This window comes from Gouania willdenowi, chromosome 17, assembly GCF_900634775.1.
Source record: "Gouania willdenowi chromosome 17, fGouWil2.1, whole genome shotgun sequence".
NCBI classification, from domain to species: Eukaryota; Metazoa; Chordata; class Actinopteri; order Blenniiformes; family Gobiesocidae; genus Gouania; species Gouania willdenowi.
Genome location: NC_041060.1, coordinates 10,016,489 through 10,038,978, shown reverse-complemented (window position 1 = coordinate 10,038,978; position 22,490 = coordinate 10,016,489). Strand labels below are relative to the sequence as shown.

Here is a 22,490-nt window from a genome sequence, read left to right as displayed (position 1 = left end):
TAGCTTTCTGTTAGCATCTCTTATGATAACGGCTCAGTTTTGACCCATGTCTTAAATCAGCTGTAAAATACACTAAACAATATTATCACCATTATCATTATCTAATTTGTTTCTGATCTCTTGATTACATTGTTAGGCTTCCTAATCAATGAAAATATCCATATTAATATTTTTGGTGTGGGCGTCTGAGCTTTTATTTTTCAAATTTCAAAGTATTTTTAAAAAATTGATCCTCAAGAGAAGTGACAGGTTAATGGGAAAACTTGATCTGAAACATATTTTAATAATTGTTTACGACATATGTGTAACACAGTTCCCCTGGTTTGTGTTTAATTAAATTGTAAATGAGTTTTTATAGAATGTCCATGGCGATTACAAAGTCAATTATATGAACTTAATTACAATTCAATTACGATTATAACAGCAACATATTTTTTACAATTCTAATTACGCCATAATTGTAATTAATTACCAATTATGCGATTACAATTAAAATTGACCCCAATCCTGACACCAAAGACATTAAATTATTGGTTGAAAATGTTTGCAGAACACCCAGTATTATTGACTTTCAACATGTTGTCTCTTCTTGGTTTCAGCCATTTTGAACCCTTCCATGCAAGCGACCAGGAAACAGCGACACTTCAGCGTGTACTGCTCAGGAAAATCCCGGAAATGACCGACGTGGGGACTGGAGATGAAATCGTAGCTGTCCACGGGGACGTTTTTCTTCTTCACCTCCTCGATGAAGAACTCGATGTCACTGTGTCTGATTATCTGGTCTGCCCTTGAGTAGAGGTAGAGGTGGGGCCAGACGGGGGGTTTGTCCCTCACGGCGTCGTAGTGGTTCTTGTGGATGAACTTGGTGAGCGGGTACAGCACGATTCGCAAAAGGAAAACAGTCACGGCGAAAAGCGCGAGGAGGACGTACTTGAGCACCGGGCTGATGTTGGGCCCCAGCGTGGCAGTGAGTGCGCGCAGGGCCCCAAGGACGTTCCCGCTCCCAGGAGCGCTGTCCACCACGGCTCCGACCACGCACAGCGAACTGAACTGTTTGTCGTTGTGCAACATATCGATAATGTAACGATACAACATAAAGCCACCGTTGCTGAAAAGATGAAAGAAAATAGGACAGTTCTCCACCTCGTAGCCATAGAGGATCTCCAGGAGCCTGAGGGCCGTGCTCCTCAGCTCTTTGTAGCCGAACGACTCTGAGATGAAGACCGTCTTCAACGGGGCTGTGTAACGGATGGTGACACATCCCTGAAACAAGGGAATAAAAAGCAAATCAATAATGAAATAGGGGGGGGGGGGGAATGCCTGAGGTGATAGAGTGGAACAAATGTTAAAAATACCAGATGCCACTTTAATCATTTTAACGGATCAATCAAACTTAATTTGATTAATAACTCCCATCACACAGGTTGGTGCAGTTCAAGGTAAGAGGCAGGAACAAAAAAGATACATTACCATGTAACACAATGGTAAGTGACAAAAACAATGATATGTGTTGTTACCATGTGCATTATTTACCAGTATGTGTTTCTAAAGAGGAAAAATTCTGTATTTTGCACATAAATCAAAGTATAAAGGTACAGAAGAATACGTCTCTCTGTGTGTCCTCAACATACAAACACTTCAGTCAATGTTTAAATTATCCAACTAACAACTACCAGCACACAATTTTGTTTAAAAATGAATTTTCCGTAGATTTACATCATTGTATTTGCAACATTTTGCCAAAGAAGTAAAAACATTAAAAGCCAAAATGACGTTTAAAAAACAAACAAACAAAAACAGCGTTTCCAGCACATTATTTTGTGGCGACCCGCAAGAAATAGATTTTTAGTGAGGTTAGTAACATTCCGAACCATAAATGCAACAGTATTAATAAATGGAATAAGAATTTATTTGGTGTTTCAACCTTGGGTTTCTCATTTGTACATTTGTTCTTACGGGTCACTTTCAGTTTGGACAGCAAACAGATAGAATACAACACAAAAAACTAATTGTATTTCTCAAAAAAAAAAAAAAAAAAAAAAAAAAAAAAATCTGAATAGTGAATTAGGACATGGGGGGAAAAAAATCTGATTTTCATCAACAAATTTAACCTAGAATTTTTTTTTTTCTTCTGGTCTGAATTTATTTGAATTAAAAATATTGAAATTTACATTGTATATCACCACTTTGAGAAAAAATATTGAGTTAAGAGTTTTAGTCCATACCGCCCAGCCCTAATTAACATAACATGGTACAGGACTGAATGTGTACAACAGTGTGGAGGTCTAAAAGATGGTTTTCCGGTGCTTTTGTTGCTTTTAATTGATAAAAATCATGAGATTTAAATAGGTAATTATAATTCAAATGAAGTATGACGAGAAAAACAATTCTGGGTTAAATTTACTGACGCATAATGCTACACAGGCACGTGTATTAACAAACAGCTGGACAATATGTTCCACTTTTGGCTGTTTCTCCTATAAGAGACAGCACGTGTGAGTGAGTTCTTTAGTGTGGATGTTTAGGGGAAGGTCTGGGTTAGGACACACTCAGTGATCCATCTAACTGTGCTTTTAATGCAATTCTGAGAAGTAGAGAAAGCAACTACTCCTAATACAAGAATCTTAAACAAAACATAATATATATATAGACGATATTTTTCATTTTCTATAGGCCGTGGGTATTGATACGTATCAATTGTCTGCCAGTCTATTCATACGCAACGCCCTCATTGGCCAGTTTAGGAGACGTGATAGGTGCACCAGGTGACTTAAAGTTCTGTCAGTTTTATTTTATCTCATATTTATGTTTAGCTATCCCAATAACCCTTTTATTTTAGCCCCAACCCTAACCCAGGAAATACCCTAAAATGTTTATTTTTTTTGTATGTGTATTTGTAAAGGTGGAATTTGCCATGTTAAATATGTTAAAATGAATATATATATATGACAAAAGCAGGATTCTAACCTACATTAGAGGAAGGAAGAATCCTTAAAAGTGTGTTTCCGTATCAATAGACACTTCTTTTTCTATATCGGCAAAACAGAAAACTCAATATATCTTGAATCTCGATATATTGCCCAGGTCTGAATGTAAAGCTATGAATTATGTTAGAAAAGCAAACTTCATTTTTAGGTTAAGAATTTACAATTGGATGTCTTAAAAAGGAACTACAGTTATTAGTGTGAGAGAAAATAATCAATTAGAAAGACTTTCAGGTGTGTGTGTGTGTGTGTGTGTGTGTGTGTGTGTGTGTGTGTGTGTGTGTGTGTGTGTGTGTGTGTGTGTGTGTGTGTGTGTGTGTGTGTGTTGGTTTTTCTACCCTGGTGGGGTCCACCTCCTGAAATATCACTCACGCCGCGGGGACCGGCACAGTGAGTGTTAGATGTTTCAAGTGATTTGTGTGTTCCCTTAAATTTTTCATGATTTTAGAAGTTAAAATCAGATCTGTATGACCTTCAGAAAGGGTGGATCCCATAAGACACCATTCTGTCATTGGTCCTCACAGTGTGTGTGTGTGTGTGTGTGTGTGTGTGTGTGTGTGTGTGTGTGTGTGTGTGTGTGTGTGTGTGTGTGTGTGTGTGTGTAAAATAAGGGCAGGGACCTGTTTGTTGTAGATGGAGCTGTACTTTGAGAGCAGCTTGTCTTTACACCCAGCCCAGCCCAGCAGGATCACCACCGGCTCCTTTGTCCTCTGCCAGTGTCTCTCTGTGAACACACCACCATAAACCACATGAATGACCACCACTAACACCACCAGCTTGTTAACACAGTCACAGGCAGCCACAACAGGCCAAACACACGTCACAAACACACATTAAACGGCGTCTTTCGGGAACATTCAGGATGTAATTCAGGCTTCAGGTACACTATGTTGTACAGTAACAATGAAAGAAATGCTCACCAGATGTCCCAGCATCTGGAAACACAATGTTGTAGTCTATCTTATCCGCCGCCATGTTTGCCCTTACAGTATCAGCTGTGCTGTCTGAGCAGTGAGGGACTCATTGGGTCGATGAAACGATGAACGATGCAAAGCGAGCAACACCGGCGTGAGAGTGTATGTGACAAATGGCCACAGCACAGCTCTGGTTTACTGACTGTCGGTGAATGCACCGCCACACACTGTCCGTCCCGCCCACCGACTACGGTGTCATCCTTCTTCTACTACTGTCAGCATAAGGCACCATGAGGTCACAGCGCCCCCCTCAGTAATGACAGCGTAATAACAGTAGACGAATGTTTGTTAGCGGTGTATATCATAGACCAGCGGCTCTGGAGCCTCATGTGGCTCTTTGACTCTTTTGCAATGGCTCCCTGTAGCTTTAAAAAAAATATGTTAAAATAATGAATTGTTATTTCTTACAGAGGGTATTGATGATTAATGACATTAACTTCAAATATGATGATGATGAAACAATTGGTTAACCTAAAAATAACTCACATTGTGCAATAACTCTGCCACCTTCCTACTTCAACTTTCCCTGCACCTGTGGTAAACCTTAAGTTTTAAAGATAACTAAACTAACAAAAAAGACTATTGTGGAAGAAAACAGAGTTTGTATTTGTGTGGGGAAATATGTATGCTTGATATGTTGCAAGAAATGAGCATTTAGCATGTGTTCACCGACATGATCATGTGTTCTCAAATTCAAGTTATTTTTAGTCGCCCTTCAAATCCATTAACTCATAAAAGTGCTTGATATTATTTTAACTGTATAGAATTTTATACACTGCATTGCCTTCATTGAGATGGGTTTTTTTTTTTTTGCGGCTCCGGAAGTACTTTAATCCAGGCAAGATTAGGCAAAATGGCTCCTTTGAGAGTAAAGGTTGCATACCCCTGTCATAGACTGTAAAAAAGAAAAGTGTATATGGAGCTATATTTGTGTTTTTATTATTCAATTAAAAAAAAAAAATCACTTCAATTAAAATGAAACATTTCAATCAATAAAAAGTTTATTTCAATCTGTAATGCTGATTAAAATGTAATTTCCCTGACGGAGACTTCCCAAATGATGACTTAAGTCTATCTAATCTAATCTAAATACATATTTTCAATCAAGGAAAAAGTGTTCAAATGCAAAAAAATATAATATTGAGACCTATATGATTACATCTGAACACTTTTTTTCCTTGATTTTTTTTTTTTTTTTTTGATTGAAACGATTATTTTTTAATTATTGAATAATAAACTTTTTTTTATTGAAAAAGTTTTTTTAGATTGAACTTTTTTTTTTTTTTTTTTAGGGGGGGTTGAATAATAGACACAAATCTACTTCCATACTAGTAACTTTTTTAGATAGAAAAAGGTTTTTTTTAGATTGAAGTAAACTCTTTTTTTATTGATTGAATAAAAGACACAAATCTACCTCCATACTAGTAAAGTTGACTTTTTTTTTTTTTTTTTTTAAACTAGTTACATATTTTAAGTCTATGGAAAGCCGTCTGAGCATAAAAATAAATCATGTACTCAATTTTTGTTTATTAGTGCACAAGTAGACTTTACTAATGAAGCAAAAAGTGTCTTTGGTAAGCCTTGTAAGTTATATACTAATAAGGGGCGGGGAAAAGATAATTCAGGCTTGCCATTGGCTGTCTAAAATATTAGAACCAATCATAATCTCTCCTACCTCATTTGCATTACAGTTTACTAGAAGTACTAGTGAATCTTTTGGCCTAACTAGTAGTAGACTGAAAACAGCCTACGAGTACTACTACTGAGATTTACTAGTGCACACGTTAACCCAAAATGAGTGTTGCCTATTCTAAACTAGAGCACTAGTAGAGCTTTACTATGGTTCAGCCTCATTTTCTATTTAGTGTCTTTAAATATTGATGAGGGAAATGTGTAAAAGAAGCTGGAAAATGTGTTTCCACATCTTACTGTATTAAAAAAATACCTACATAAGGAAAAAAAAGGTACAAACAAAAATATACCGTAAACAAAAAGAAAACACAGCGACTTAGATTCGACAAGACTTTGAAGTATAGTAAGAAAAAAAGAGCAGTGTTTACTTTTATTCAAACAACAAGGTAAGAAGTTCACTGCTATAGTTACAAACTGAAGATAAAAGTATTCACGAAGACACCATTGATTATAAAAAAGAAATCCCACATGAAATAAAATCATTCACAAGCCACTAAAATCTCAAACACTGTCACGCAGATTTACGCATCGTGCAACAAAAACATCCATACTTCAGCCGTCCCTGGAAGAGATGTCGAGTTTGGACACATACTGAATGTTATTCAGAGTTTTCATTACTTTCTTCCGCCCCACACCATCTCCATCTTCTGCACGTGTGCCTTTGATGACTTGGAAAAGCTGCTTTTCACCACATTGAGTGGAGTTGCTTTCCCACTCAGATAAACTTTATTAATGCAGGTTGGAAGCCACGACTGCTCTTTCTCCTCTCCTTCTTTCATTGCATCTCCCTCTCCTTCCTCCTTGATGTGAACACATGAATAGGCAAATATGTAGCCTGTCATGAAGGCGTCAAAGCCAGCGCGATGTGTTCCTGTGTCTGTCTTCTTCTGTTTATCAGGTTTGGTTGACTTCTCCAACCCTCCTCCTGTTCCTGCACCATTGCTGTGTGCGGCGACTGAATGGGTTTCAGTTGGAGAACGTTTAGCCACCGTGCCGTCTTCACAAATCTTATCCAGCTCAGTTTTCAGGCTTTCACTTTCCTCCTCCTGCACCTTATCATGACCTTCTACCACCGACACGCTGTCTGGACACGCTTTATCCTTTTGGTCGCCTGTTCCCGGCTCTGAGTCCACCTCCATGTGTGGGATTTTGTTTTGAGGGGCACCTTCACTGCTGCCTCCACCTTTTTTCTTCTCCCTCTGTCTCTTTCTCTTCTTTTTCTTGTCGTCTTTATGTTTCTCATCTTGGAGGATGACGAGGTCAGTGTCGTGGGATAACGGGCACTGGGTACCATTTAAACACCAGCCGAAAGCCTGCAGAACAACACACGGAGGCATGTACCAACGATTTTTCAAAAATGTTTGCTAAATACTTTACCGAATTTCCTTGACTTAGTTCTGAACCACTTAGATGTATTCAAGACCATTAGAGCGCAAAAATGAGCGCACCTTTCCAGTGTACTAGTCTACATCCAGCACGGCCATTGTTGGTATTTTACGTGCATTTTTAAAAGTTTTTGCCCACCATTACGACCACTGATGCTCCCAGGCTCGTCTCAGCAGCGTACAAACTAACTTATCGAGAGGTTGAATCCGCGTAAATGTGTGAGATCTCGTGATTCCCGTTCAATGATGCTGCCAGTGTCACGGACTGAGTTTACCTCCATACTGAGATTGTCTTACAGTGCTACGTACTGATACGTACCCGTGCTGGAATTGCAATGCGCAATGTCTGATTTTAAAAAATGCTTAAAACATCACATCAGTTGACCTTCAATAAGAAATCGACCAATGATTAAAAAAATACGACAGTCATGATCAGATTGCTGATTTATATGAATACAACATCTTATTATTGTAAAGTCACATTAGGTTAACTGTTAACTGGCGCCCTGTCCAGGGTGTACCCCCGCCCAGCGCCCTATGAGAGCCGGAGATTGGCACCGGCAGACCCCCGCGACCCTGACGGGAATAAGCGGGTATGAAAAACTTGTGCTTCAGTACATTTTAAAAGATGAAAAGTAATTCATTACATTCCGACACCCGACCGTTACTGAGTAAATTATTATATTTTTGTTTGAAAAAGCTCAACGGACATTGTCAAACTACAAAAAATGAAGCGACCAGAAAACAATCAAATGCATCACATCATTGCCGACCAATCAGATTAAACGTAATGCACGCACGGCGCCAAAACAGGATTGAATGATGGTTATTTTCATGAATGTATTTATACTTAGTGCCTGGGTTGTTGTTTTTTCTAGATGAATTGTTGGTGTTATTCTATTTAAAAACCTTTTATTTTATACAGATGCCTTTGTGGAAAATAAATTAGGTCCCAATTGTGCTAGATTTGGTCTCTTCTTTTATAAATTTATACATGAGATGTTTACTGTATGCAAGGGAACCGTGGCTAGATTTATTACCAAAAATAAACATGAGGGGTAAAAATAATGAGTAACTTTTACTTTGAGTACTATTTAATTGAGCTACTTTTTACTTGTACTTGAGTATTTTATGTCTGACTTACTTGTACTTGTACTTGAGTACAATTTCAATCAAGTAACAGAACTTTTACTTGAGTAGAATAGTCAGTACTCTTTACACCTCTGCATGTACATGCACATTGAGTCAGTTTACTGACTGTAATATCAACGTTGTGTTTTTGTTAATATGGCTAAAACCTACAGAAAAGCGCTGGCAGATCTCAGTCTGTTCCTCAGAGAGCGTCACAGCTGGACACTCCCTGTAGTCCACGTAGGTGGACATGGTTCCAGAGTACACACAGAACTCAATGTAAACATGAGGTCCAGTTGCTCCGGAGCTCACACTGCGACTGTTATCCAGCTTACTGGAGAGAGAAGAACACAAATCAATCAATGTGTTAGGCAATACACACTCACTACTACATACACACATACTACTACATACATACACATTAGGGTTGTGCCCAAGACGATATATCGCGATATTTCGTCTTGCGGGACGTTATCGATACACTACCGTTGAATATCGATTTTCTTTTTTAATATATATATATATATATTATCCTTTTTACACAAGTTAAGTACGAAGCACAAGTTAAATGTTCTCAGGTTTTCAAGTTTACAAAGAACAAATGGACATTAGTATTAGCACTGAAATGTATGTGCAGTCTGCAGTGCAGGTTTAAGTTGTACTTTACACATAGTGGTAAGTATATGTTGTTTATTATTATAATGCACAGACTGAAATGTTTATTTTTCATATCCACTTTTCATAAAACATGTTAATTCTGCTTGTTAAGCAGCACTGATATGTGTCCATGTTTACAGAGAAGTTGATAATACCAGCACTGAAATGATTCATTTTGTTTTTAATGATTTAAAGTTAATTTGCACAAACGTCATGAACAATATTTTGGTGAAGCATTATTTTTACATCAGTCTTCCCTTAAAGACTTAAACATAACAAGGACATGTGACTAGTTGTGGTCAGTGTGTGTTAAGAAGAGCCACTGTGCTGTATACATTGTGTTTTACTTGGATGTCATTCATGTGAAATGGATTCAGTGCAGTCAATACGTTCCAAATTTCTTCAGTGACACAGATATGTTTTTTTTTTTTACCCTTCCTTAGGGAGGGCTGGTGATGGTCACAATTATGCAATAAAATAGAGAGAGAGAGAGAGAGAGAGAGAGAGAGACAGAGAAATAAAAGTGACAGAAATATCATAATGTATCGTGGTTGAAATTTCCCTGCGATAAATCGATCATCGCAGAATCGCTGTATTTTGATAATATCGTTATTGTGGGCAAAAATATCAAAATATATATTGTATCGCAAGGTACCTGGCAACACTCAGCTCTAATACACATCCTACTCTACACTATTAAACATTCAATTTGTAAGGCTTTCATTGACTTAATATCACCTGGGTCATTCAGGACATTTCTGACATTTTTACCAATCCTTCCTTAATAAATCAAGCAGTACACTGTACATTTTTAGTTAGATCCGATGAATACTTTATAAGATATGGCCAATTTAGTGAGGCGTGTCTGTGTCAATATTTATGCATCCTTATATCTTATATATATATATTTATATATATTATAGGAAAAAATATCCTTCATTACCATCAAATCAAAATATCTAAAAAATCTGAATCAAAGCATGCTCGTCTCATTGACGATTTACAGTATAAATGTACATTACATTAGAGAAAAATTATGATGTGAAAAAATATGAAGTAATGATAATTTAAAAAAAAAAAAATTGAGCCAATCACATTTCACTTTGCAATGAGTTTGCCTTTAAACTAAAGAGAAAAAAAAGAGAAAATAAAGAACAAATATTTAAATAGCATGACTTTATAAAAGCAATATATACAATCAATGCTCACCTTTTCTTGTAAGCATATTCCAGGTAGGAAGCAGTGAGCCGCAGCTCAAACTCAGAAACATATTTGGTATCGTAAATGCCAGCAGGAAACATCTCAGACAGGTCGGCCGTAAAGGTGGCGAGGCGCTCGGGCAAATGTGCATAGAAGCTCTAGAGGGACAATAAAAAAAACAATAAAACACAATCAACTATATAAGCATGCAGAATGATGTGAGAAATGCTGAATCATGCTAAAGTTTAGTGACTTTTTTGTAGACTTCTGTAAAAACAAGCAAATAAACCCTGCCTTAAAAAGGTTAATAAAGAAAACCAAGCAGCACTGACACACAGAGAGAAGTACTTTGTACCTGGTAAAGGTAAACCATGTCGATGAGGCCATTGTGAAGTATTAAAGGCTTCTTGGCACGGAGAAGCTCAGTGAAAAGGGCCCGAATGTGAACACCACGGTCGTCTAATCCTCCCTTACATTAGAAAAAAACGGGACGAAAAGAGAAAGTTTTAATTTATTGTTTAGTTTTAGGATTTGAAGAAATATAGAAAAAAAACACATTATCGCACCATCATTACCTTATTATTACCCTTGCAATAGGGGATGCCATGGCTGTACTGCTTGTTAAAGTCGAACCCATGCTGCACGAGGAAGTGGACTGACTGGGGCTCGATGATGTACTCCTCTGAACACAGCAGGGTGACGTTATAAACCTGGACCAGGTATGTATCTGCATCCTGGGGGGGGGGGGGGGGGGGGGGGGGGGAGATGGCCCATCTCAGATACAAAAGATCCATGGTTTCTGACCATTGTACAGTATGTTCACATGTACCACACCTTTTGCTCCTGTTTCTTGTAGCATGCGATTCCCAGGGAGATGATGGAGCGTGATCGCGCTGCATGGCAAATAGCTTTGTATCTATCCTCTATAGATCTAACACATGGTGACACAAGCCAAAGCAAAAATACCATCATAAAGAGTTGAGTGCATATAGGCTGGATTTGAAATGGCATTCAATCGTACTACTCGTACTAAGTTTGACATCAAAATTAGTATGTAGAACATTCACATTAGATAGAATGAAAAGATTGAGTATGTGAGAAATACTATATTGTATGTACACTGCATGTTGGGCACACTTCTAGTCATACTCAACCGCCCCATGATGCATTGCTGGGACAGGCTTCAAGCTAAAAATTAAACATTCCCTTTTCAAAACAAAAGCATCTCTTCTTGTCTTCCATTAGTTGTTTTTAACGCTTTTGTAATTGGGCTCTTGTTTTGAAGCTCACCGGAAGTTTTGTCAGTAGCACAATGGAGGATCGGCGAAAATCTCTGAAGTGTCAGCATGAAATGTGTTCCTGCGAGTTTTATGAATCAAATGAGCACATGTTGATATTCTACTTGGTCACTTTCTTGTTTAAAATGTTTTTAAAACTTTCAAAGGTGGTGAATCAACAGAGATATTTAGTCTCAGTGTGATTCAGGTTTTTGTCGGAAGGTTTGAAATGCATCTTGGGAAACATGGATGTATACTGCAGTGGGAACGGTTTTCATCCTATCATAATTATATAATAGTATATAGTAGATTAGGGTGTAAGAAAAAATTGATTCAGCAATATATTGCAATATTTCACTGTGTGATTATCGTATTGATCCAAAAAAATGTCCAAAACCATTGATTGCGCTAACATGCATAGCACGTAAACACGTTGTTTACATATGTGACGCTTGAATATTGGCAATGAATGAACCGCTGTTAAGGCTCGAAAATAGTTGGAAGTGTGTAGAAAGCTTGTCACCTGAGGACACAATCGTTTATTTAAGGAAACTCACTTTAAGTACAGGTGAACGATTGTGGGACCCATGCAGAATTCCCGAACGCGAGTGGTCAACAGATGTGCACTCCTGGTCCGATGTTCAATGGCCAGACATGTATACATATCTGATAGAAAAACTCAGTGTATATACAAAAGAAAACCTAAACGCATTAAGTCTCTAGATGTTTATAACTACTTGTTATGAACGGGCAGGTAGGCGGGCTGCTGTACTCCTGTTACTGAACGTTTCTGTGTATTTCTGCATATTCTGATTAGTTATAACAGATGAAGATGAGTGTCCATCTCGAGATTAAGTCTCCTCCTCACTGTCTCACGTCTGCATATCAGTCCATTTACAGCTTTTTATGGTCACTTTTTACTGGATCCAGACTGAGATAGCGCTGCATCCGCTCACGTGCACCATCGCCTCAGCAGCGATTACGTCAACACGATCATTTCTGAACAGACGTAACGTGATTATTTGGAAACTTTATGCTGTTTAATTCTATCGTAAACTAGCTGATTTTTACTTTATCCGGAATGTTTCAGCGCTCTCACTCTCTCCGTGTGTGTGTGTGTCAGATACGTCAGCTCTCAGCCTCTGTTTGATAGCGCGCAACCATAAGTCTCATCTTTTCTTCTGTAAAATTGTAAAATTCAAGTCCAGGATTGTTGGCACTCCTATTTGTGCAATCAACAACGCAACACGATGGCAATGTGTTGTTTTTATACGAAAAGAAAAGTGTTTCAATCGCGTGCCAATGCTACTACAATGCAGTTCTCCGGTTGTTTTGCACCGAGCCTGCGCGCGCACACACCTAATTTAGTAGAAAGTGTCTAGAGATACGTTAAACGTAGCCATATCCCGGGACTATGGCTTCGTTCACGGACCTTTTTGACATAAGTGTAAAAGGGTAAGCGGGGAAGCTAAAAATAAATATGAGCAAAAATACAAATGACGGAACTTGAAGTCTTGCGGTGCACCTATCACGTGCTGCGTATGCATAGAGTGGCAGACTTGGACACATTGAACGTATCCATAGCCACGGCCATGGAATACGCTAGTATTCATACGTCACATGAAATGGGTCCATTGTATCGTCCGATTCATGGCAACGCACACCCCTAATAGTACACAGTACATACTCATTGAGTTTATAGTGTATAGTACGGAGTGTTCCATTTCAGACACAGTTGATGTTGATGTTAAAATATGCCATTGAAACTAGTCACGTTAAATATTACATTTAAGACTTGGACTCACTCTGCCAGCAACGCTTTTCTATTTCCAAGGCCACTCAGCTCCTGAAACAACACGAAAGACTTACATTACGACCGGAAGTGTGTTAGAACAATGATCAGGTGAAGACATTTCCTTTGTTTAATTTATGTTAATTAGCATGTTATTATACTGCAGTCAGAATGGCCTACAACTCAATAACACATACTTTCAGATTTCATAAAAATGGATGGAAACATCAATCTACTTGCATAAATATAGACACATTAAATAACAAAATATTTCATCAAATAGTTAATATCTGACTTCACGTGTTTGGAAGATGCATTCAAGACATATTAGCTCATAACAAGTGAATCCTAGACTCCCAAGGCAAAGGAAAAAAAAACAATAACACCAATCCTTAATGCAAAAGCTTAAACTTTTTAAATTAAAGACAAATTTCTCAAAATCTCCTGTGATCTTTCATTCATTGTGTGCCACCCTAAGGCGGCGGAAAAAGAGCCTTCGAGTAATAAATGGCTTTCCGCAAACATAAAGCGTGGATAAACTCCAGATTAAGTGATCTGATTCATGCTTATACTCACCGTGTCCACTGCAATAAAAGACGATGTTTTAATGGCAACAACCATAGCTGGCCAAAGCTCTGTAAAGTTGTCATTTTGGACATCAATGACAGGAACTACTAAAGAAGATGGCATGCTCGTCTCGTTTTCCATTTAAGTGCCACTGGCAACATGGGATATTACCAAAAGAAAATATTAGTATTTTATAATCTTGCAGTTGGTTTATGTTGACGAATGATAGGATTAAATCTTGCAAAAATGAACCGAGTGTAGTACTAAGTTAAATTTTCACTGTAAACATTTCAACGTGCTGTTTTAGGGTCCTTTGACAAAGATTGACGAAAGTCTAAGCATTTGCCTGACTGGAAAATGGAATATATTTTTCCACAAATTAAGACAGATAAATTTCATTGAATAAAAACGTTTTCATAGCAGAGTTATTTTTAATTCAACCGGATTTTTTTTTCTTCTTTCGAGCATTTCTCCTCCTTCTTGTATCGATTTAAATCAGGCGTTTATACAGAGGGTGAATGTAAACAAGACGTCACTCAACCAACCTCCGAGTCCGAGAAGCTGTCCGCCATTTTGGCTCAAACAAAGTCACAAACATTCTATTGCCTTAAAGTACTGCAAACTGTTTTTATTGAACCGTGTGGTGAAAACGCGAGGCGTTGCTATGAGGTCTTTCTCTTCATTATTTATGGAAATGCACCCGTTTATTGTTTTTTACGTGAAGAAACTTGTGCGCTGAAAGTAGTGAGTGGAGTCCCATCAAATATCACTGGTCATCATCATTATTATTATTATTAACACTGTTGTTATAAAGTGTGTGCAATGGGAGGCTGTTCCGCTCCAAATTGCTCCAATTCCACCAGCATAGGCAAACAGTTGTTCAGGTTTCCCAAAGATCCTGCACGTAAAAAGAAATGGGTGGTGAATTGTCGACGAGACTTTGAACCAACGCCTCACTCCAGGCTCTGTGAAGTAAGTTTACTCTTAAATTGTCTGTGAAAAAGCAAAATGATGGAGGGGAAACTTTATTTACAACAACAACACTCAGCAAAGAGGTTATAGTGTAATATCTATCGTTCTGTGATGAGAGTTCCTTCTCTCTTGAATGAAGTGCTTTACACACTATTTAACACCAGTGATGACAATAATAAACACTGGACAGAAAAGTGTGTTTTTAACTGTAATAAAAATGTGGAAAATTGTTGCAAACATGGTATTTAGAGAATAATGATTGATCTATTAAAAAGTGCAAAAAAAAAAAAAAAACCCCGAATTGATTACTATAGGCAAAAAACAAGCAATTTCAACAATATTGTGCCCCATTTTTTATGTATAATTGATATATACAGCATATAATAAATGACAGAAATGTCCTTTTTATTTTAATGTGGAAAAAAAATATTTTTTTCCCATTTTTTCATTTATTTTTTATTTTTTTTAGACTTAATTGTGAATAGAAGTGCAAGCCCTGGCGAATATTTTGGGGTTTCATTAAATGTATGGGCTGTGATATTTATTTACAACTGAATTAGTTGGTCTTTTACACAGTAATTCATGTTTTATCTTTCATTTTTTTTTACCTTTTCTTTTTGGGCCAAATCAGATGCTCTAAAGGGCCACATGTGGCCCCCAGACATTAAGTTTAACATGCTCTTTTTAAGCATCCATGCAGCATGAAAATGACAAATAATTCAGTTGTAACTAAAAGAGACTTGTTGTAATTACTGTATACTTGTATTCTTCATGCATATTTATTCATATATTTCATTTTTTATGGTAATGTAATCTTTGTTTTGACTCTGTGTTTACATTTTGATAATTTTATATATCTTGAGTCATGATTATAATTCCTTCCTTCCTTGCTATAATTTCTATCTGGGATTATTAAAGTCTTTCCAAATTCATGAATTCAATGAATCCCCACAATATTTGGCATGGTTTGTTATTTTTAATCTCAAATTTGTGGAAAGAACTTTAAATAGTTGTAAAATTTTGCAATTTTTCATAAACAATTCCACCAAATTCAACAAAAAATTGGTCACAAAACTACTTTTTCATCCGGTCTGTTCTTCTGTCTTTGTGCTTATTTATGGAAGGATCATTTTGAATTGAGTCAATTTGAGGAAATCGCACGCTCTCCTGCTGGTGGAAAGAAGCTGAAGCCCAACGCCATCCCCACTATGTTTAACTTCGGAGAACCTCCTTACCCCGCAGTCACCAGTTCTTACATCCTGTTACCACTGAAACCTGAACCAGGTGCGTGGACAATACCTGTAAACAGCTGATGAATAATGAACACAGGTGACGCTTGATCTGTACACTGTTGTATTAATAGTGTTCATCTCATTCCTGGAGCCGCTACTTCCTGTTTGAATAATAGTTAAAACACTAATAAACACTTTTATGAGGTGAAATTGAGGGTTAAACTGTTGTAATTTCAGTACACACAGTCAGGTGCTGCAAGGTAACACAGAATATAAACATGCGCTCCAAGCTTTTCACAATAAGAGCTCCGGTTATAAGCAATGCTGCAGCTGTGGAATATTTTGGTAATTGAGTAATTCCATCGATTAATCTAGTCATCGGATAAAACAAGCGTTTACTTAATTAAAGCTCAATTTTAGATAAAAAACAGAAAAAAGGACCAACAACTAATATCACCCAATACCAACCACTTTGTTTTCTTCTTAATTTTTCTAAATGACATTTGTTAATTATGTGCATATAATGCAAAGCAGAAAAAAAGGCTTATTTGCTGTGAAAAGATTCCACTAAATGTGGGGTCAACCTAAGATGACAAATTCAAGCATGATTAAAAAAACAAATAAATATATTATTATTGTTTTAAATGAACAAGGCTTTGAGGCAGAGAAAATTAATTAATCTTTTTTTTTTTGGTTTTTTTTGTTTGTAATCATTGCAGCTCTAATATATGTTTTTTTTTTTTTTTTTTTTTTTTCAGACAAATCTTTGATATATTTATTTTTAATTCTCTAACTCACTGGTTCCCAACTGTTTTGGGTCATAACCCCATTTAAAATAATAATAATAATAATAATAATAATAATAATTCTAGAATTTGCTTTTGATTATGTTTGTTATACTGTGTTACAAACACAAAGCAGCTTGCTCCAGCTCACATGTTTTTATGCTGTATTCTGTTTCAACTAGATTTATATTTGAGAAAGTGAAAAAAAAATATAGAATACATTTGTTTAAGATTGTGTGTTGTTTTAATTTGAAAAAGATTAATAATTATAAAAAAAAAACTTTTTTTTTTTTTTTCTAAATCATTGCTTATGTTTTATCAAATATAGACTTTTCAGGTGACCCCACACTGCTGTAACTGCTACCTTTAGTATTGCACAGAACGTTTAGTTTTATACAATATAATATTTGAAACAAATAAGCCTGTAAATGGACTACAAGCTTTATCTTTCTTCTATTTTCCTGTGCGTCTAGTGGAGAAGGAGCAGAGTTTTGGTGACCACGGCTATGCTAGGCGGACTCCGCTACCTGGCCTGGAGGATGACGATGCAGAGCGGACGGCTGAAGATCAGCTGCCGTGCTCCCAGTGCCAGCTGCTGAAGAAACAGCTGGAGCAGGAGATGCAGCACACTGCCAGACTGCAGAAGGAGGTACCACCGCTTCTAGAACACAGTATCTGAATAACATCCACTGTTATCCAGGGAGTTTGTTATTATTTGGGCCATAGTATATCATCATATTAATGATGTAAATCATTGTTTTAATCAGAAATAAAATGGGTTAAACGTGACCAAAAAAAAATGGAGGAAAATGTGCTGAAATGGGATTTTAAAAACCACAGAAATTGGTTAAAATTTGCACATTTGAGTGGTCAAAAACTGACAAAAAAAGTGGTAAAAGGGTTCAAAGAGTCAATATTGGAACAATTCATTTAAACTGGCAGATAATGGGATTGAAAAATTGTGAATGTGGTTAAATTGGCAAAAAAATAAGCATTAAATATGGTGAAAAGAGGTTAAAAGTGACAATAATGGGTCAAAATTTGTGATATTAGGTGAGAAAAGTGGTGGAAAGTGCCAAAAATGTCTTGAGAGTGAAAAAAATGTCTTGAAAGTGGAAAAAAAAAATGTGCAGAAAAAGCGTTGAAATTTGATGAAGTGTCAAAAAAGGGAGTAATGTAGAAAAAATGCATTAAAAGGAGCAAAAACATGGCAAGAAAAAGTGATGAAAACAGGTTGAAATTTGGCAAGTTTGGTGTAGTTGCAGAAAAACAGTAAAAATCAGCAAAAATGGGCTCAAATTGTTAAAAAAAAAAATCTTAATTTCTTGAAGGCATCTGGTGACCCCCTCCCAGTGTCTCACAGGTTGAGAACTACTGCTGTAAATGACTGAATAGTTCAGTTGTAAATTGTTGAAAGAGCTCAAAATTTTTCCAAAAATCCTGCAATTTTTCTCAAATTATTCCACAATATCTCCCCTAATTGAATACAAATTGGTCAAAAAATAATTTAATCAAAGGACATTTAAGGTTATCAGTCTTTAATATTATTCATGCCTTCCATACTTTGTCTAATTTATAGATGGAAGTGCTAAATTATGGCACATTCATGTGGAAATAGTTTGCCTAAAAAACCTGTGAACTGGTCTGTGATTGGTGCTTGAACTAAACTGATTCTGAGACCCCTGTTCTAGAAGATAAACTTTGTGTTTTTTACGTTAATCCTCCTCCTTCGCCTTCATCTCCTTCAGGCAGAAGAGATGAAGAAGCGTCTTTATCGGCTGGACCGGATCGAAAAGGGCCTGCACCACTTCCTGTACGAGGACCAGATCCGGGCCCTTTCCCTCAGCAAACGTTCCCGTCGTGCCGTTTGGTCCCCAGAGACGATAATGAAAGCTCGGAAGATCCGCTGCGCAGTGGGAACGAAGGGCTACGAGTACCTGAGAGAGATCGGGTACCCTTTACCCTCCTACAGGACTCTGTGTAACCGCCTGGAGACCAAGATCATGGTGACGACGGACATTAGCTGTGAGGAGCTAGCAGAGCTCAGCCTGGGACTCATGGCCACATGTGATAGTCCTACTGAAGGTGTCGGAGAGAACGACGAGGAGGAACTGATCCGTGTTTTATCCTGAGCTGATGCACCACAATCCACTGGCTTTGTATGATCGCTTAGCTTTGCTGTCGTGGGATTTACAGTGGTTATGAAGATGCTGTGTGAGTTTATATATTTAAAGGAGCTTTAAATGTAAGGAGATGGTTTTAAAGTCCAGTTTGGTGGTATTTCACTGACTGTTTACATAATAAAAAAAAAAGATGTTTGAAAGCGTCACTCCTGTTTTTAGTGATGAGTTTACTCGCTTTGGTTGTTGTTGTTGTTGTTGTTGCACTTTCCAAAACCTTCACAGCACACATGCACTAGTCACCCACGCACACAACACCATGACTCGTAAAACTCAGGCTGACGACCTCCATTTGTTAGTTATTCTATGATATATTAAGGTTAAAATAAGTAAGCGTGTATTATATATTAAGGTTAAAATAAGTAAGCGTGCCCCGATCTGATATTGATATTTAATATCGGTCCGATATCAGCTAAAAAAAGTATCAGAAAATATTGGCAGACAACCCCCGGTGCTATTTGTACAGTTACCATAGTACAAGTACGTAGCGTCATATATGGTTAGGTTATAACCCAATATCGCAACAATTTTTAGGGTTAGGTTTAGTCTTAGTCACGTGACCTAAACTGGCCAAATAGGGGCGCTGCGTACAGATAGAATGTTGGTATATTGATAGAGCAACTGTACGGATAGCCACTGCCTATAATAATACATGCAAAGATTTGTATTGTACAGAAGTGGATTAGGGACAAAAATGATGAAGAAAATGATTTTGGGCAAATCAGGAATGAAGTTGAAATGTCGAGAACAAAGTTGCGATTAAAGTCAATAGCTAAAAAAGAAAGAAGTATTAAATAAGTAAATCTCCAAAATAAAAGCAGAGTTCCCACAGATCCTTAAAAAGCCTTAATTGTCATTAAAATATCTTAAATCAATGTTTCAAAAGTCTTACATTTACACAAAAATATTAATGTGATTAGTCAGACATTTCAAAATAAATTGTAACATTATTTATTTATTTATTTATTTTAACGTATAATTTGCCGTAACATTGCGCATCATAACAGCGGAACCAACTACAAAAGAGGGACTTTCAACAACATGTGGAAATGTACATTTAACAAAGATTGCCTTATGAATATTTTTGGTAATGGGTTTTTTTTTTGTATTTTTGTTGTTTTACAGATTTCTGACTATTTCTGTAGTCATCTTGTGTGTTTTTAGAGTGATTTTGATTATTTCAGTCTGTTTTAATTTACTGTCATTTTGTGTATTTTTGTGTTTTCACTTTGGGGGCCGCCAATTTGCACGTCTGCACAAGACACTGGTTAAAATGTACCCTAAACCTAAATGTAATTGATGTGGCATTTTTTTTTTCTCCCCCCAATTGTGTTTACTGTGAAGTTGGTCCAAAATTTCATTTCAAATGGCAATAAAATGTCTTAAAAAGTCTTGAATTTCATTTGACTGAAGCTGAAGTAGGAACTCTGAAAACACAGATAAAGATTTACATCCCATGAAATGGGGAAAAGCTGAATTTGCATGAATGTTATGATCAAAATGAACAATTTATACAGGACTATAAAATATTTACAGGAGGAAATCATGTCAATTAGAGCAGAACATAAATTAGAGTTTTTGAATTTTTTACGATGTTTTCAAAACGGCACTAGTGGCTAGATATTCGCACCATGACTCAGCAAATGATATGTTGACACATTAAAAATAACAGAATAAATCACAGACAAGAAGTTTATTTGGTTTTAAAATGTAATGTGAGTGCACATAATACTAAGGTGGCCTATTATGTATATAGTATATGTTTATGCATTTAAACTTTTTAAAAAAAAATTGAATGAAAAGCAGTTGGACAGAAAATGTAGGCATTACATCACTAACACGTATATTGTTTTTAATGGATACGTCAAGGTTGTTTTTCAGGGAACAGTACGGTCACCTTATTGTGAGTCGTCTCATATCACTGCAGCATATCATAGATATATATTTTCTCGACTTTGCATCATAAAGTAAACTGTAGCATTTTAGCAGCGAGCGCAGATCTGCTTTTTGATCAGAAGTTCTCTGACTTTGCGAAATGTAAACACTTTTGTTTATGTCATGGTGGCATTCACCTCTTCACAAGCTGGAGCTTGCACCCACAACGTAGAGTCAATATTAGCTGTGTAAGCACAGTAGTGGATCACAGGTCATCATAACTATACGCAGCCACGCGACATAGGATGGGATGGCATTTATAGACATAAAGTTACAGAAACATAAACGTTAGAGTGAATAAAGGAATGTTTTTGAAGTCTTTAGTTCATTAGAGCAGTGGTTTTTAACCTTTTCAGACCGTGACCCCCAAAATAAAGGTGTTAGAGACCGGGGAGCACCACTGTATCTGAAGCTGGTTGAACACAGACATGAACATTGAAGAATGACGAACAAGTGGAGGCAGACATGGTAAAAGGTGGCCAAAAATGGTCCAAAAATGGCAAAAATGTGGCAAGAAAAGAGTGTAAAGTGACTAAAATGGGCCAAAAGCAGATTAGAGTGACCAGGTGATATATACAGTAATGGCAAAGGGTAGCTTTAATTAGCAAAATGTGGTAAACAATAGTGAAAAAAAGCAAAATGTGGAACAAAAAGAGGCAAAACGTAGGGGAAAAAAGGAAAAAAAGTGGTATTTATTGGGCAAAAGTTAGCTTATTTGGATGAAAAGTGGCCAAATAATTAAAGAAAGGACAAAAATTGGATAAAAGTGTCAAAAAGATCTTGCAAAAATTGAGGAAAATAGGGGGCAAAAGGGATATTTGATGGCAAAAGGAGCTAAAGTCAGAAAAAAAAGTGTCAGAACTTTTGGAAAAGGGGCAAAAAATGGAAGAAAGGAAGTTGCAAAATGGCCAAAGGAAATAGGTAAAAAGGAGTTTAAAAGTTTCACTTTTGAAAGGTTTTCTGGGGGAATATTAATTAAAATTAAGACATACTGTAAAGAGCCACATGTTGAGCATCACTGACTTAATAACAGCTTCTACATGGTGTCACTAATAATGTAGTGGGCTGGTCTGGACAGAAAATGGCTGAATTTTGGTCTATACTGTAGTCATCTTAAAGATGTAAACCTTTGTTTTAATCAGAAATAAAATGGGTGGAAAAATAGCCAAAAATGGCGGAAAAGGTGGTAAAATGGGATTTTAAAAACCACAGAAATTAGTGTAAAGTTGCTAACTAAAGTGGCCAAAAACACACTGGGAAAAGTGGTAAAAAGGGTTCAAAGTGTCAATATTGGCTCTAAAAGTGGCAGAAGTGTGAGGGGAAAGTAGGAACAATTAGTTTAAACTGGTAAATAATAGGAATGACAAATTGTGAATGTGGTTAAACTGCCAAAAATAAGCATGAATTATGATGAAAAGAGGTTCAAAAAGACAATAATGGGTTAACATTTAGCAATGGAAAGGGTTTAAAAGGGTTTAAAAGGTTTTTTAAAAGGGTTTAAAATGTCTGGAAAGTGGAAAAATTTTGAAGAAAAGGCATTGAAATTTGATAGAGAAGTGGCAGAAATGCATTAAAAGTAGCGAAAATATAGCAGGAAAAAGTGATTAAAAGTGGTTTAAATATGGCAAGTTTGGTGTAGTTGCAGAAAAAGAGTAAAAATAATAAAAAATGGGCTGAAATTGTTCAAAAAATATTTTTCGTTTCTTGTAGGCACCTGGTGACGGCGA

General features: G+C 36.7%; 3 protein-coding genes across 3 annotated transcripts; 1 reads left to right on the top strand and 2 right to left on the bottom strand.

The window, feature by feature from the left end:
- Positions 1-177: 177 nt before the first annotated feature.
- On the bottom strand, positions 178-4,149 carry tmem53 (transmembrane protein 53). Its single transcript, XM_028472217.1, has 3 exons — positions 3,905-4,149; positions 3,605-3,708; positions 178-1,263 (listed from the first exon to the last, which is right to left on the bottom strand). The coding sequence occupies exons 1-3, from the start codon at positions 3,957-3,959 to the stop codon at positions 562-564; spliced, it is 861 nt and encodes a 286-aa protein (XP_028328018.1). The 5' UTR covers positions 3,960-4,149; the 3' UTR covers positions 178-561.
- A 1,833-nt stretch (positions 4,150-5,982) lies between these two features.
- Positions 5,983-13,967, bottom strand: toe1 (target of EGR1, exonuclease). The gene is made up of 8 exons (XM_028472202.1): positions 13,669-13,967; positions 13,106-13,146; positions 10,858-10,954; positions 10,599-10,757; positions 10,379-10,492; positions 10,033-10,181; positions 8,338-8,500; positions 5,983-6,963 (listed from the first exon to the last, which is right to left on the bottom strand). Exons 1-8 carry the CDS (start codon positions 13,798-13,800, stop codon positions 6,265-6,267), a joined length of 1,554 nt encoding a protein of 517 aa, XP_028328003.1. The 5' UTR covers positions 13,801-13,967; the 3' UTR covers positions 5,983-6,264.
- A 246-nt stretch (positions 13,968-14,213) lies between these two features.
- Positions 14,214-18,971, top strand: LOC114478886 (THAP domain-containing protein 1). Its single transcript, XM_028472216.1, has 4 exons — positions 14,214-14,631; positions 15,756-15,915; positions 17,122-17,297; positions 18,397-18,971. Exons 1-4 carry the CDS (start codon positions 14,482-14,484, stop codon positions 18,778-18,780), a joined length of 870 nt encoding a protein of 289 aa, XP_028328017.1. The 5' UTR covers positions 14,214-14,481; the 3' UTR covers positions 18,781-18,971.
- Positions 18,972-22,490: the final 3,519 nt, after the last annotated feature.

What these genes read in the sequence shown, in the direction of transcription:
- tmem53 (XM_028472217.1), bottom strand. Translation starts at nt 3,959, where the DNA reads ATGGCGGCGGATAAGATAGACTACAACATTGTGTTTCCAGATGCTGGG. An exon ending in TCCAGATGCTGGGACATCTG is followed by an intron (nt 3,709 to 3,904) that starts GTGAGCATTTCT and finishes GTGTGTTCACAG; the next exon opens with AGAGACACTGGCAGAGGACA. An exon ending in GCTCCATCTACAACAAACAG is followed by an intron (nt 1,264 to 3,604) that starts GTCCCTGCCCTT and finishes CCCTTGTTTCAG; the next exon opens with GGATGTGTCACCATCCGTTA.
- LOC114478886 (XM_028472216.1), top strand. Translation starts at nt 14,482, where the DNA reads ATGGGAGGCTGTTCCGCTCCAAATTGCTCCAATTCCACCAGCATAGGC. An exon ending in CTCACTCCAGGCTCTGTGAA is followed by an intron (nt 14,632 to 15,755) that starts GTAAGTTTACTC and finishes TATTTATGGAAG; the next exon opens with GATCATTTTGAATTGAGTCA. An exon ending in ACCACTGAAACCTGAACCAG is followed by an intron (nt 15,916 to 17,121) that starts GTGCGTGGACAA and finishes CTGTGCGTCTAG; the next exon opens with TGGAGAAGGAGCAGAGTTTT.
- toe1 (XM_028472202.1), bottom strand. Translation starts at nt 13,800, where the DNA reads ATGGAAAACGAGACGAGCATGCCATCTTCTTTAGTAGTTCCTGTCATT. An exon ending in AGAAAAGCGTTGCTGGCAGA is followed by an intron (nt 10,955 to 13,105) that starts GTGAGTCCAAGT and finishes ACCATGTGTTAG; the next exon opens with ATCTATAGAGGATAGATACA. An exon ending in ACAAGAAACAGGAGCAAAAG is followed by an intron (nt 10,758 to 10,857) that starts GTGTGGTACATG and finishes CCCCCCCCCCAG; the next exon opens with GATGCAGATACATACCTGGT.